This window comes from Podarcis bocagei, assembly GCF_964188305.1.
Source record: "Podarcis bocagei genome assembly, chromosome: 1".
NCBI lineage: Eukaryota > Metazoa > Chordata > Lepidosauria > Squamata > Lacertidae > Podarcis > Podarcis bocagei.
The window spans coordinates 86,025,401-86,038,255 of NC_138125.1; the positions used below are offsets into that span (position 1 = coordinate 86,025,401).

General features: G+C 41.4%; 2 protein-coding genes across 2 annotated transcripts; both read right to left on the reverse strand.

Moving 5' to 3' along the window:
* Nucleotides 1–433: 433 nt before the first annotated feature.
* LOC308573132 (olfactory receptor 5V1-like) lies at nt 434–1,530 on the reverse strand (the record flags this gene model as incomplete). Its single annotated transcript, XM_081169819.1, has 1 exon — nt 434–1,530. The coding sequence occupies one exon, from the start codon at nt 1,528–1,530 to the stop codon at nt 595–597; it is 936 nt and encodes a 311-aa protein (XP_081025945.1). The 3' UTR covers nt 434–594.
* Nucleotides 1,531–8,234: 6,704 nt separating this feature from the next.
* LOC308573147 (olfactory receptor 5V1-like) lies at nt 8,235–9,170 on the reverse strand (the record flags this gene model as incomplete). The annotated part of the gene is made up of 1 exon (XM_081169820.1): nt 8,235–9,170. One exon carries the CDS (start codon nt 9,168–9,170, stop codon nt 8,235–8,237), a length of 936 nt encoding a protein of 311 aa, XP_081025946.1.
* Nucleotides 9,171–12,855: the final 3,685 nt, after the last annotated feature.

Genomic DNA, 12,855 nt, shown 5'->3' on the forward strand with positions numbered 1-12,855 from the left:
CATTTTCCTTCTAAAATAATAAAACAAGCAGAACCGGCCTATTTCCAATGGAGTGGAATTACACAGCTCCGACAAAGTGTGTGAAGAGGCCTGGGCAGGCTCTGTATTTATCCCCCCAGTGCAGTTTGCCCCTCCCCCAGGGAGGTCCTGCACAGCAGCCCGCCTGTGATTGGCCAATTTTCAGGCAGGCTATGATCTGACTAGGTCCTGCACCCAGCACTGCCACAGGATTGTGCAGGGGAGATGGTGCCAGGCCGCAACACCACCTGCCCAATAGGGAGCACGAGGACTTGTCAAGTGTCAGGCCTGCTTAAAACCTTATAGCCACTTAAAATAAAAGAAAGAGAGGTTAACGTCTTTTGCTTTGTCCCTGCTTACTGCTACAGCCGTGGAGGGAATGTGGACCACCATACAAAAGTGATTTTCTCACTTTGTGCAGGACAAATGAAAAGAAAGAGGGAGGAGACCATGTGGCCTTCTCCCTTAAAAACAGACCTGTGTGCAGTGTTGGGGATTTCTGAGAGATACTTCTGAATGGGCTAAACAACACATTTTGATAGTACTGAGGAACAGGAAAAAATGAACCGAGCCCATTCACGGAAATCTTTTCAAGCCGAGTGCTTTGACCAGAGCCCTCTTAACTTGCTTATTTCTCAGGCTGTAGATCAAAGGGTTTAGCAGGGGAGTAACAACCACATACAACATAGAAACAATTCTGTCCTGTTTGGGGGAATAGCTGGAGGTGGGGCGTACATAGGTGCCCATGGTCGCCCCATAGAACAGGAAAACTACAGTCAAGTGGGAACCGCAGGTAGAAAAGGCTTTGCTCCTTCCCTCAGCAGACTGCATGCGCAATATAGCAGAAATGATATAGACATAAGAGATCAGAGTGACCAGGAAAGCACCAGCTCCTAAAATACCAGGCACAACAAGAAGGACCAGTTCAAAGATGTAGGTAGAGGAGCAAGAAATCGCAACCAGTGGGGGAATATCACAGTAATACTGGTTAACTTTGCTGGGCACACAGAAAGTTAATGTAAAGGTCAGCGAGGTAAGAACCAAGGCATGGATAAAGCTAGCTAGCCAGGTCCCAGCAGCCAGCTGCATACACAGCCGTGTGCTCATTATGTTTGTGTAGTGCAAGGGACTGCAGATAGCCACATAGCGGTCATATGCCATCACTGCTAGCAAGAAAACTTCAGTGCCCACAAAATCAATCAGAAGGAAGAGTTGTAATACACAGCCAGCAAATGATATTGTCTTGTCCTCTGACATGAAGACCTGGAGCATCTTGGGCACAGTGACAGTTGGGGAAAGAATATCCAGGAAAGATAAATTGCTGAGGAAGAAGTACATGGGGGTCTGGAGCTGGACTTCTGTTGCTATTGCCAAGATAATTGCCCCATTCCCTGCAAGAGTGATCAAGTAGATCAGCAGAAACACTAGAAAAAGGGAAATCCGCACTTCCGGAACATCAGAAAGCTCGATCAGGTAAAATTCTTTTGTTTCTGTGATGTTGTCTTTCTCCATCTTCCTGCCAATCAAATTAATCAATTGGAATATCTAAAATACACACAGAGAGAAAGTAGATTTGTTAAAGGTGTTGGAAGACAAAGAGCAGGGATCATTCAATTTGTAACCCAAGGGTTAATTCTATCATTAGTAAGACAGCCAACCAAGAGGAGAGATGTAGGTGCTTTCTTGCAATGAATCAGAATGCTGTGATCGTTACTGAGTTCTGATTTGCTGTGCTGTTCTGAATGAGTTTTCCCCCTGTGTAGTTGTATGTCTCCTTGGCATGTACTAGGCCTGAATGAAGAGACCTTTGCTTATTTCTCCTCATATTATATACTGCTCTTGTTCAGTTTACTAAGTGAAGTATTCTCAGTTTCTCTTCTTTCCAGATACTACTTCTGTTACTCAAGTGACTCTGCTAACAATAAGTAGGTCTATATCTTCCTAGATACAAAAAAAATAACACTGTCGTCATGCTGTGATTCACATAGTGGCCACACCAACTCCTGCATGATGACACAATGACAGGTAGGTGAGTGAGTGAGTGAGTGAGCAGCAAGGTGGTCCAAGTGAGCTTCTTAAATGAGGATGAGAGGCACCGTCTGTAAAATGTGACTGCAGCAAGGTTTAATGGAGAGGGAAGGCTTCAACAGTTTGGCAAATAGCCCTGAAGCAGCTACCTCCTCTGTTAAACCTTGATGCTTTAAAGGTGGAAACCACACTCTCTGAAGCACCTCCAACCAGCCCTCCTTTAACAGGGGTTAGGCCAGGTGTGAAGGTAGGAGTTTGCAAAGGGGTTAGCAGCTTGGTGAGCAGGAGTGTATAACTGATAGACCATTTGACTTTTAATCACATAGAACTTGTACCCTGCCAAAAACACGGCTACCAAGCAGGCCAAGAGGAACTGGCAGCTGAGTGGAAGAGAGTTGCCAAAATATCAAAACAGATTCCATTGAACATTGTTTGAAACAAGGTCATATTTACTTTTCACTGTGAAATGATTTGCCATCTTGGCTGTCTCTTAGTGCAGACCCAGTTCATCATCCCTGAGCTTCCACAGCCACCACCCACCATGAAGCACCACTGGCAGTGTTGATATTCCTTTTTACTCTCCTTTCAGAGGGATATTTTTTTTAAAGAAATTTCTCTCTCATTTATTCCATTTGGAAAAAGTACAAACACTAACTTCAAGGAAGGTGTTGGTTGCAGAGCACTGGGTGCAGGGGATCTGAAACCATCCCTTACCCACCCCCAGTAAAACCCCAGAAGGCCCCATCTCTTCCCTCACCACTTTCAGAGCACCAACAGCAGGCACAGAAGCAATAGCTTCTGCAGACCCTCCAAGTGTCCCTATTTTCCAGAGACATTCCCAGATTTACAGAAGCCGTCCCAGTTTCTGATTGGATCCCAGAATGTCCTGCTTTTCCTTGGGATGTCCCTGTCTTCATTGGAGAAATGTTGGAGGGTATGGAGCTATGCAACCCCCGAGCCAAGGAGATAAATAGCTATACAACCTTTAGAATACAGTCCTGTATAGGGAAGTTTCTTAATGTTTAATGTTTTATTATGTTTTTATATATGTTGGAAGCTATCCAGTCAGATAGGCAGGACATTATTATTATTATTATTATTATTATTATTATTATTATTATTATTATTATGGGTGCCCCTGTTTTCATCGGAGAAATGTTGGAGGGTATGCTTCTGAAGGGAGACCTCCCTGATCCCTCTCCACTGAAATATCTCTCTTTCTCTGCTCATGCAGAGGAAGATCTGCACAATCCTATGGCAAAGGAATGCAGACTTGATGAAAATAATACTTTAATAATATAAACTGTATCATATACTATGTAATGTAAATTATTCTGTTCAAAATTTTAGAGACCATTGGAATGATGGGTAATACATTAGTACCAAAGCCTGAAAGATATTCCTAAATTGCAGGGGTTTGGACAAGATGACTATTGGGGACCTTTTCAACTCTACGATTGTATGATTCGAATATATATATTGCACCGCAATATATATATATATTTGTTGTTGTTTAGTCGTGTCCGACTCTTCGTGACCCCATAGACCAGAGCACGCCAGGCACTCCTGTCTTCCATTGCCTCCCGCAGTTTGGTCAAACTCATGCTGGTAGCTTCGAGAACACTATCCAACCATATATAGATAGATATAGATATAGATATAGATATAGATATAGATATAGATATAGATATATAGATATATATATAGATATAGATATAGATATAGATATAGATATAGATATAGATATAGATATATATGGCCGCATCTTGCTTTTAGCATTTAACAGCTATATTTATTAACTTTATCAAATATACTAGTTTGACCTGCAACACAATGTTGCAATGTCCAGCCATAGCATTCTATTCACTCCTTTCTATCTCCACCTTATCCCAAACAGCAAGTTAGCATTTCATGCTCACTGAGCAGGCTGTTTGATGGTTACCCACCTCCTAAAGCTTTTTGCCCTGAAGATGCTGCCCAGTTCTGCAAAATTCAAGGATTCCTACATCAGCTGATACAGTAGAACCTCAGTTGTCGGACGTAATCCATTCCACAAGACCGTTCAACTTCTGAAACGTTCGACAACCGAGGCCCAATGGGCTGCCAGCAATTTCCATTGAGAAAATTGAAAAACACGCAGTGGAAGCCATTCAACTTCCAAGGCATGTTTGAAAACAGAAGCATTTACTTCCAGGTTTTCGGCATTCAGGTTCCGAAACGTTCAGCTTCCGAGACACATGAAAACTGAGCTTCCACTGTATATGCCAAAGATACTATCATTTTTGGACTGCCACCACTAAACCTACAGTATACATTCTCACAAATAGATTTAAATCTTGGGTAATGACAACAATATATTCAAAGCTACTAACATTTACTAAACCTACCATATTTCTATACATTCCCACCAACATTTCCATTATACAGATAGGGGACTTTTAATTACGAAATGGAAACTTGCCCAACATTATCAACTGATGTCTCAGTCAGTTCTGATCTTTGATCTTTAGTACACTGAATGAATACAGTATGAATCCAATTTTTTTAAAAAACACAGCACTACAGACCTAAAATGTTTGACTGCCTAAGATTGCCAGTATAATGAAATTCACCCACTTGCCTTTCTTGCTTTCCTTGTAATCTGTAGCACCACAGTAGGAGAGGGCAATGTGAAGAACCTATGTGGAGTCAAGAGAAAGGTACATCTTCTGAAGTATAATATAAGAAATATTGCCACTGCCATTTGGCAAAAGGGGAAAGCCTTCTCCCCCCTCCACTCCCGCTTTTGCCATGGGGAGAGCTGGCATTAAGGTGAAGTGTCTACATTGGGACAAGTGTCTCTGGGGCACCTTGCTGTTTCTGACTTGAAGTTGCAAGTGAGAAAACTTATTTAGCCCAAATGTGTTTTGAATCCTATGACCCTCATTCAGGGTAGCTGAGTTCTCCCAAAATTATTGCAAATTCAAGAAGACTTAATTTAGTGATTCCATGATTCAAAGAAGGAAGGATGGAATAGTTTTTTGAGTAACATTCAGATTGTTTAGCGTTTTTAATATTATGATTTCAATTTCTAGTCTATTAATGATACCAGGACAGCTTACAACATAAAACATGAATTCCATTAAAACAAAAGCAAAACATTCACATACGAAATTACAACCTATATAGTACATCAGATGGAATACCAGCAATTTACAGCTAGTCACATCAAGTCAAGCCCCTACAGAAAACTGACAAAGTGGTGCTGAAAAGTAGACACCTATGTCACCAGATGTACCTGGGGGCGGGGAGATATAAACATGGTGCTACCACAAGTTACTTGCTTCACATCTCAACATAAATATAAAGAGAGGTATTGGTTATCATCGTTAGAAGAATTAAAATGATAGGTACATGGAAGACAACCTTCCACTGAGCTATGCCACTGACTCGTCTTGTTCAGTAGTAGGTACACTGACTGGCAGCAGCTGCCCCTGGTTTCAGGCAGGATATTTTCCAAATGCCTACTTGGAGGTGCCAGGGATTGAACCTGGGATCATGTGCAAGCAAAGCATGAGCTACCAGGCAAAAATTTCCTCTATAACCTGGCCTTTGGTCTTTAACTATTAGTGGCCATTTAGAAGTGGGTGGTATGTTGTTAATGTATTTCTTTTTCCTCTTGGTTTTAATGTATCTATGTGAGAGGGTTCCTGTCTGTTTGTTTGGTTGCAAGTTGCTAACAGATTTTATAAATAACAACAACAACTTCACTTTTAAAATATACATAGTTGTTCATAGTTTTTCCAAGAGCAATGTCTTCCCATTCTTTTTGTGTGGGAGAAGATGGAGCTGTTTAAATATACTTTTATAACTCTGTTAGGATACACATTTTACAGAGAAACATAAGCAAGAGAGATACCGCCTCAAGGAACATACAATCTAGAGGCAGGTGGGTTGTGGGACAGGGGCTACAATAGCAGAAGGGATTTGATAAAGTGAGAGTAAAGGAGAAACAAAGGAAGAAATGGAGCAAATGCTTTTTATGCATGTTTACACTGCAACCCTCAGGGGTAACTCCCACTGTGTCTCCGGCAAGGCTGCTACAGTTAGTGTGGACAGGTTGAAGCTCCTGAATCCAAAAATTCTTGTTGCAAGGAGCTTCAACCATCAGTACTCACACATAGTAGGGCCTGTTGTTGTTGCTGCTGCTGTTACCCCAGATGTAATGTTGTGCACTAGTGTGAACCCACAAATGCACAATTAACCCACTCAAACTTCTATGCAAACAAATCAGAGCAGCAAAAACAGTCATGGTGTCAAAACTTTACCCTATATCAAAACAAAAGGCCATGTATTATTCTCTTTAAAAGATGTCCTGTGGAAACGGAGGAGGATATCAACCAGATTTTATTTCCTTTTAATCAATCAGTCAAATATTAGTCAAGAATGTGATTAGAAGCCAAACATATGAGAGTATTGAAGGACAGAAGAAAGAGAATTTAGCCACTTCATGAAAATTTTTGGAGGTGAAATGCTTTGACCAATGCCCTCAGACTGTAGATCATAGGGTTTAGCATGGGAATAACAACCCCATACAACATAGAAACAATTCTGTCCCGTTGGGTGAATAGCTGTAGGTGGGGCAAACATAGGTGGCAATGGTGGTCCCAAAGAAAATGAACACTACAGTCCCGTGGGAACCACAGGTAGAAAAGGCTTTGCGCCTTCCCTCAGCAGACTGCATGCGCAAGATAGTAGAGGTGATATAGACATAAGAGATCAGTGTAACCAAGAAAGCACCACCTCCTAAAATGACAGCCACAAGTTTTCCACATGCATATCCCAAAGGATACATAACCAGAGGTGCTCGTAAGTAGAGGTACCACTGTATTGTACTTCACCAGATCTTAACCTATTACAGTATTTGTAAGAATGGACTCCAAATATCATTAAATTTGTCCATGTCAAGTCTGCGTTTATATGCAAGTTGTTCATATACTGTGAGTTTGTGGAAGTCTTCAATCCAACTGTAGAAGGGAGCCACATTTTTATTTTTCCAATTAATCAGTCTTTTTGCTGTGGTAAGGGCACGAAGAGTCCACTCATATTGTCCCTTTGTAAGGTTCCATGTGCTGTGTATATAATTAAAAAAGATATTTTGCTCTGTAAATGTAAGGTTTTCCATACAGTTCTGATAGTTTCAGTTACCTTCTGCCAAAAATATTTCAATATAGGACAATGAAAAAACATGTTTTATTTAATGTTGTCTATGCAAATACAAAATTAGTATTGTTTAAACGGTTGAACCAAAAAGGTTATTTCCTATTAACATCAACTCCAATTTGGACCAGGTTATAGTATATCCACAGATATTGCCAAAAACATCTATGGTTTGCAGTAATATTGGAACAGAACTGTGAGGTTTTGTGATGAACAGAATAATATCATCTGCAAACATTATCAATTTGTATTAAGAAGATTGAGTTGTTTAGGTATACTTTTATAACTCTATTAGGATACATGACACTTTTCAGAGAAACATGAGCAAGAGGGTTGCTGAGTCAAGGAGCATACAGTCTAGATGCAGATGAGTTACAGCATAGGGGCTACAGTGCCAGGGGGAATTACATATAGTGAGAGTAAAAGATAAACAAAGGAAGAATTGGAGCAAATATTTTTTATAAAATGTTTACACTCAGAAGTAACTCCCACTGCATTCAGGTGGACTTACTCTCAGGCACTACGTGAAGACAGCTTGAAGCTCCTGATTCCAGAATTCCTTGATGCAAGGAGTTTGAACCATCGGTACTCACAAATATTAAGGCCTGTTGTTGTTGCTGCTGCCGCTGCTGCTGCTGTTACTCCAGGTGTAAGACTGTGAACTAGTGTGAACCCACAAATGTACAACTAACCCCATGGAATCTTCAATGAAAACTAATTTGAACACCAAAAACAGTCATGGCTTTAGACTTATAATCTTTATGAAAACAACAGTTTAAATACCCAGGATAAACCCTTTTAAAGGCTGTGTATTCTACTCCCTTAAAATATGTCAGGCGGAAACTGAGAAAAATCTGGACCAGGGCTGATATCAAGACTTAATTTGCTTTCCCTCTCAAAGGATCAATCAAGTATTAGTCAAGAATGTGCTCAGAAGTCCAACATATTCTGAGAGCATTGAAGGACAGGAAAGACAGAACCTAACCATTTCATGAAAATATTTTAAGGCTGAGGGCTTTGACCAAGGCTCTCTTAACGTCTTTGTTCCTCAGGCTGTAGATCATAGGGTTTAGCATAGGAGTAACAATCCCATACAACATGGAAATAATTCTGTCCTGTTTGGGCGAATAGCTGGAGGTGGGGCGAACATAGGTGGCAATGGTGGTCCCATAAAACAGGAAAACTACAGTCAAGTGGGAACCACAGGTAGAAAAGGCTTTGCGCCTTCCCTCAGCGGACTGCATGCGCAAGATAGTAGAGATTATATAGACATAAGATATCAGAGTGACCAGGAATGCACCACCTCCTAAAATGCCACCCACAAGGAGAGCAGCCAGTTCTGGGAGGTAGGTAGAGGAGCAAGAGGCAGCCATTAACGGTGGGATATCACAGTAATATTGATGAATTTTATAGGGCTCACAGAAGGATAATGTAGAGGTCAATGAAGTATGAATCATGGAACTGATGAAGCCGGTTAGCCAGGTCCCTGCAGCCAGCTGAACACACCGCCATTTTGTCATGATGTTTGTGTAGTGCAAGGGACTGCAGATAGCCACGTAGCGGTCATATGCCATCACTGAGAGTAATAAAATTTCAGTGCCCACAGCATCAATCAGAAAGAAGAGTTGTAATACACAGCCAACAAATGATATTGACTTGTCCTCTGACAAGAAGACCTGGAGCATCTTGGGCACAGTGACAGTTGGACAAAGGACATCCAGGAAAGACAGGTTGCTGATGAAGAAGTACATGGGAGTCTGGAGGTGAACATCCGTCGCTATTGCCATGAGGATTGATCCATTCCCGGCCAGAGTGATCAAGTAAATCAGCAGAATTGCTACAAAGAGAAACATTTGCACTTCTGGGAGATCAGACAGCTCTGTGAAGTAAAAATCTCTTGTTTTTGTAATATTGGCTTTCTCCATTGCCACTCAAATTGCATATCTAAAGCACGGAGAAAACAAAAGCAGATTTGTTACAAGAGCAAGAGCAGGGATCATTCAGTTTGTAACCTAAGGGTAGTTCTGTTTTTAATAAGAGAGCCAGTCAGGAAGCATGGTGCCAACGCCCCACGTCTAGGGGATCGTAGGCACCTCGGTCCCCTTGGTATCAGTTTTAAGGGGGCCAGGCTCCCTCAATGTTCAGACATTTGTTGTCTTTCTTAAAACTACAAGTGTGCCCTGCAACATAATATTGCAATGTCCCCCCACGGTGTTTTATTCACTCCTTTCCACAGTGAGACAGCATTGCATGGCATGCTGAGTTTGATAGTTTCCCTCCACCTAAAACATCCCACCTAAAGATGTTGTCCTCTTCTGCTAATGTCAGGGTTTCCTACATCAGATTATACCTTTTCCTGGTGTGCATGGTACCCTTTGGGCTACATCAAGACAGCATGAATTTGCTATTAAAATATATTAATCCAGTCAATGTCCATTTGTTTTCTAATGTTAAACTTTATAAAACCAGATACAAATTATTCCAGCTTTTTCGTCAGCTATTTTCAACTGACAAAATAAGATTTTTCAAAATATTTTTCATTGAAAAATGTCATTAATTTTTCATTAAAATGCATGATGAAAGAGGAAAGTCCCAATATCAATAAAACAGGTATCATCTAACAAGACTACCCTCCAAAATTTCACTTCCTCTTAATACCAGACCTTTTTAGGGTAAGAGAGTTATTTGAGAAATCTGTCAATGTTTAATAGAAATAAATAGGTTGGAAATTTACATAATGATACCAGTGTATTGCAGACATGCAATAATTGTTATAAACAGTAACTGAACCTACATTATACATTCCCACAACTGAATTTTAAATCAGTGGAATGGGTTTTAATACAGAGTTGAAAACTAAATGGATTTAAAAATTAAGTCATCACAACAATGTATATTGTGAAGATGATATAGTATTTCTACTGCAAAACCGAAAGCTACAGTATAAAGTCCCTTTTTACTGATAAGGGATTCAAGATTGTGACATGGAAATTTGCCCATCACCCACTGATATCATGAGTTCTGATGTCTGATCTTCAACTCTTTGAATGAATATAGTTTGCCTATCACTAAAAAATAGCACTACCTACCTAAAATGTTTGACTGCCTAAGTCTGCCAGTACAATAAAGCATCTACTTGCCTTCCTTGCTTTCCTTGTAAGTAAGAGTCTTTCCACAGTAAGAGAGGGCAATGTGAAGAATTTATGTCTCATCAGGAGAATGATGTCATGCCTCTTCTGAACTAAAATTAAATAAACATTGCCTCTGACTTGAGTCAAAGGGGCAAAGTACCGTATTATTTTTCCTTTCGTACAGCAGTGTGGGTGAATGGTATTGAGACAAAGTGTCTATATTGGGACAAACGTCTCTGAGGAATCCAGCGGTCCCTGAGTTGAAGTCTCAGAAGTGTGCAAATTCATTTGGCCAAAAGATATTTTATATGCAATGGCCCTAATCCATGGAAGATGGGTTGTGCCCAAGTTCTGGTGAACTCAGTGGAATTTACTTTAACCTTGAAATCTCATTATCAAGCAAGAATATTTTTTTAAAAAATGTGGAGTCCAGAGAAATGCTGGCATATGTTTTCTGAAGTAAAATTTAAAAAACACTACATCTGCCATGAGAGGAAATGGCACCAAGAGAAAGTGGCTACATTTGGACAAAGGTCTCAAAGGAATACTGTACTGCACTTGCTGACTTGAAGACTCATATGTGCAAAAGCTCTTTTGGCCAAAAGGAATACAATGGTCTTGATCATGGGCTTAGCCAGGATTTTTGTTTTGGGTGGGGCAGGCTTTTGTTGGGGGACAGAACCTAAGTTAGCTATATAATTTTATTGATTTTTATTGATGGGGGGGCACCTGCCCCTCCCTGCCCATGTTCCTGATCCAGAGGGAAAAAAGGTTAGTCCTATGTTCTGGAGAACTCAAGCAAACTTTATTTAACCATAAAATCTCATTGATTTCTATGAAGTTCAAGGGCAGCAGATTTACTTGGAACCAAACCTGGTTTAAAAGGCTTTTTTATAAACTGCATCTTGCATTCCTGTTATCTTCCATTTGCGAGGCCACCCAGAAGAATCTAGAAATGGTGGTGTGCGCTGTTAACTATCCAGCTATTAGAAAGTCACAAATAGGCAGAAAGAAGATGGTATCTCAAATAGCTTGCCAGGGTTGATCTTCCTGTTATCAACACACAGACGGAAGCTGCATTAGTCAGCAAAATCAATATCAACTTCAACATGCCAATGCCTTCAATATGTGTAGATGTCAGGGAGTGTTGATAACAAATGGGTGTAGTTAATTAACTAGAAGATTTATTGCAAAAACAGAGTTCACTGGAGCGGCGATCACAGCTGTCCATCTATAAATCAAAGATGTCCCTACTAAGGAGGGTGCTTCCGGCAAGACCAGAAACAGCCGAACTTCCTCTTGTGACGTATTCTGTTTTGCAGACCCCCCTTATGCCCCTGGACCTTGAACTAAGGGGGTCAGCTCCCACCCCTTCCTCATTCTCTGAAACAGTACTACCGTGGTCCTTCACGCTCTCTGAGCTGCTTTCATTTCTAGCCCCTACATTTTGTCCTCCACTAGTGCGCTGGCAAGCTGCCAGCTGACTCTCTGCAACTCGGCTATCAGTTTACATTCCTAAGGGCAGGGAAGTTGACTTTCAGCTATAATCATCCTGTCTTGTAATTAACTCTCCCTCTCTCTTCCTGGTTATGTCCTTCACTGGGAGCTGGCTGCAAACTTTCCCTGGGGGCTGGCTCATTCATGACAGTTGATGAGGGCTAAGGAGCCTTTCTCGGGACGCGGGTGGCGCTGTGGGTTAAACCACAGAGCTTAGGACTTGCCGATCAGAAGGTCGGCGGTTCGAATCCCCGCAACGGGGTGAGCTCTAGTTGCTCGGTCCCTGCTCCTGCCAACCTAGCAGTTCGAAAACACGTCAAAGTGCAAGTAGATAAATAGGTACCGCTCCGGCGGGAAGGTAAACGGCATTTCCGTGTGCTGCTCTGGTTCGCCAGAATCGGCTTAGTCATACTGGCCACATGACCTGGAAGCTGTATACCAGCTCCCCCCCAGCAATAAAGAGAGATGAGCGCCGCAACCCCAGAGTCGTCCGCGACTGGACCTAATGGTCAGGGGTCCCTTTACCTTTAAGGAGCCTTTCTTAGCCTTAAGTACCAGCCTTTGCCATTAGTTTACACTCTTTGCTTTTTTATTAATCTCCAAACCCAACTCAAACATAAGAACTGATGCTTTTCACCTAACTATCTAGGAATGCATGGTCACCCAAGAGACTTTGTCTCTGTTGAAGAAAATTTCTTCTGGAACAACACACTCACACACCTTGCATTTTACCCTTGGCTTTCCATCATTCCTATGCTGAGGAGATTGCCATGTCATCACCATCAACCCCAACAGACCTCATCCTTGCAGAATCAGGAAATGCATTAAACTCTCTCAACTCCACCCCTCCCTCTCCTTCCTCTGCCTTCTGCTTTGAAGCCCCATGAAGTCCCCTTCTCTTGGGGAAACGTGTTCTCTTCCTTGTCTGTTGTCTCACCCTAAAATCTCAATTCCCCCTTTCCTCACTATCCATACCCTCCAG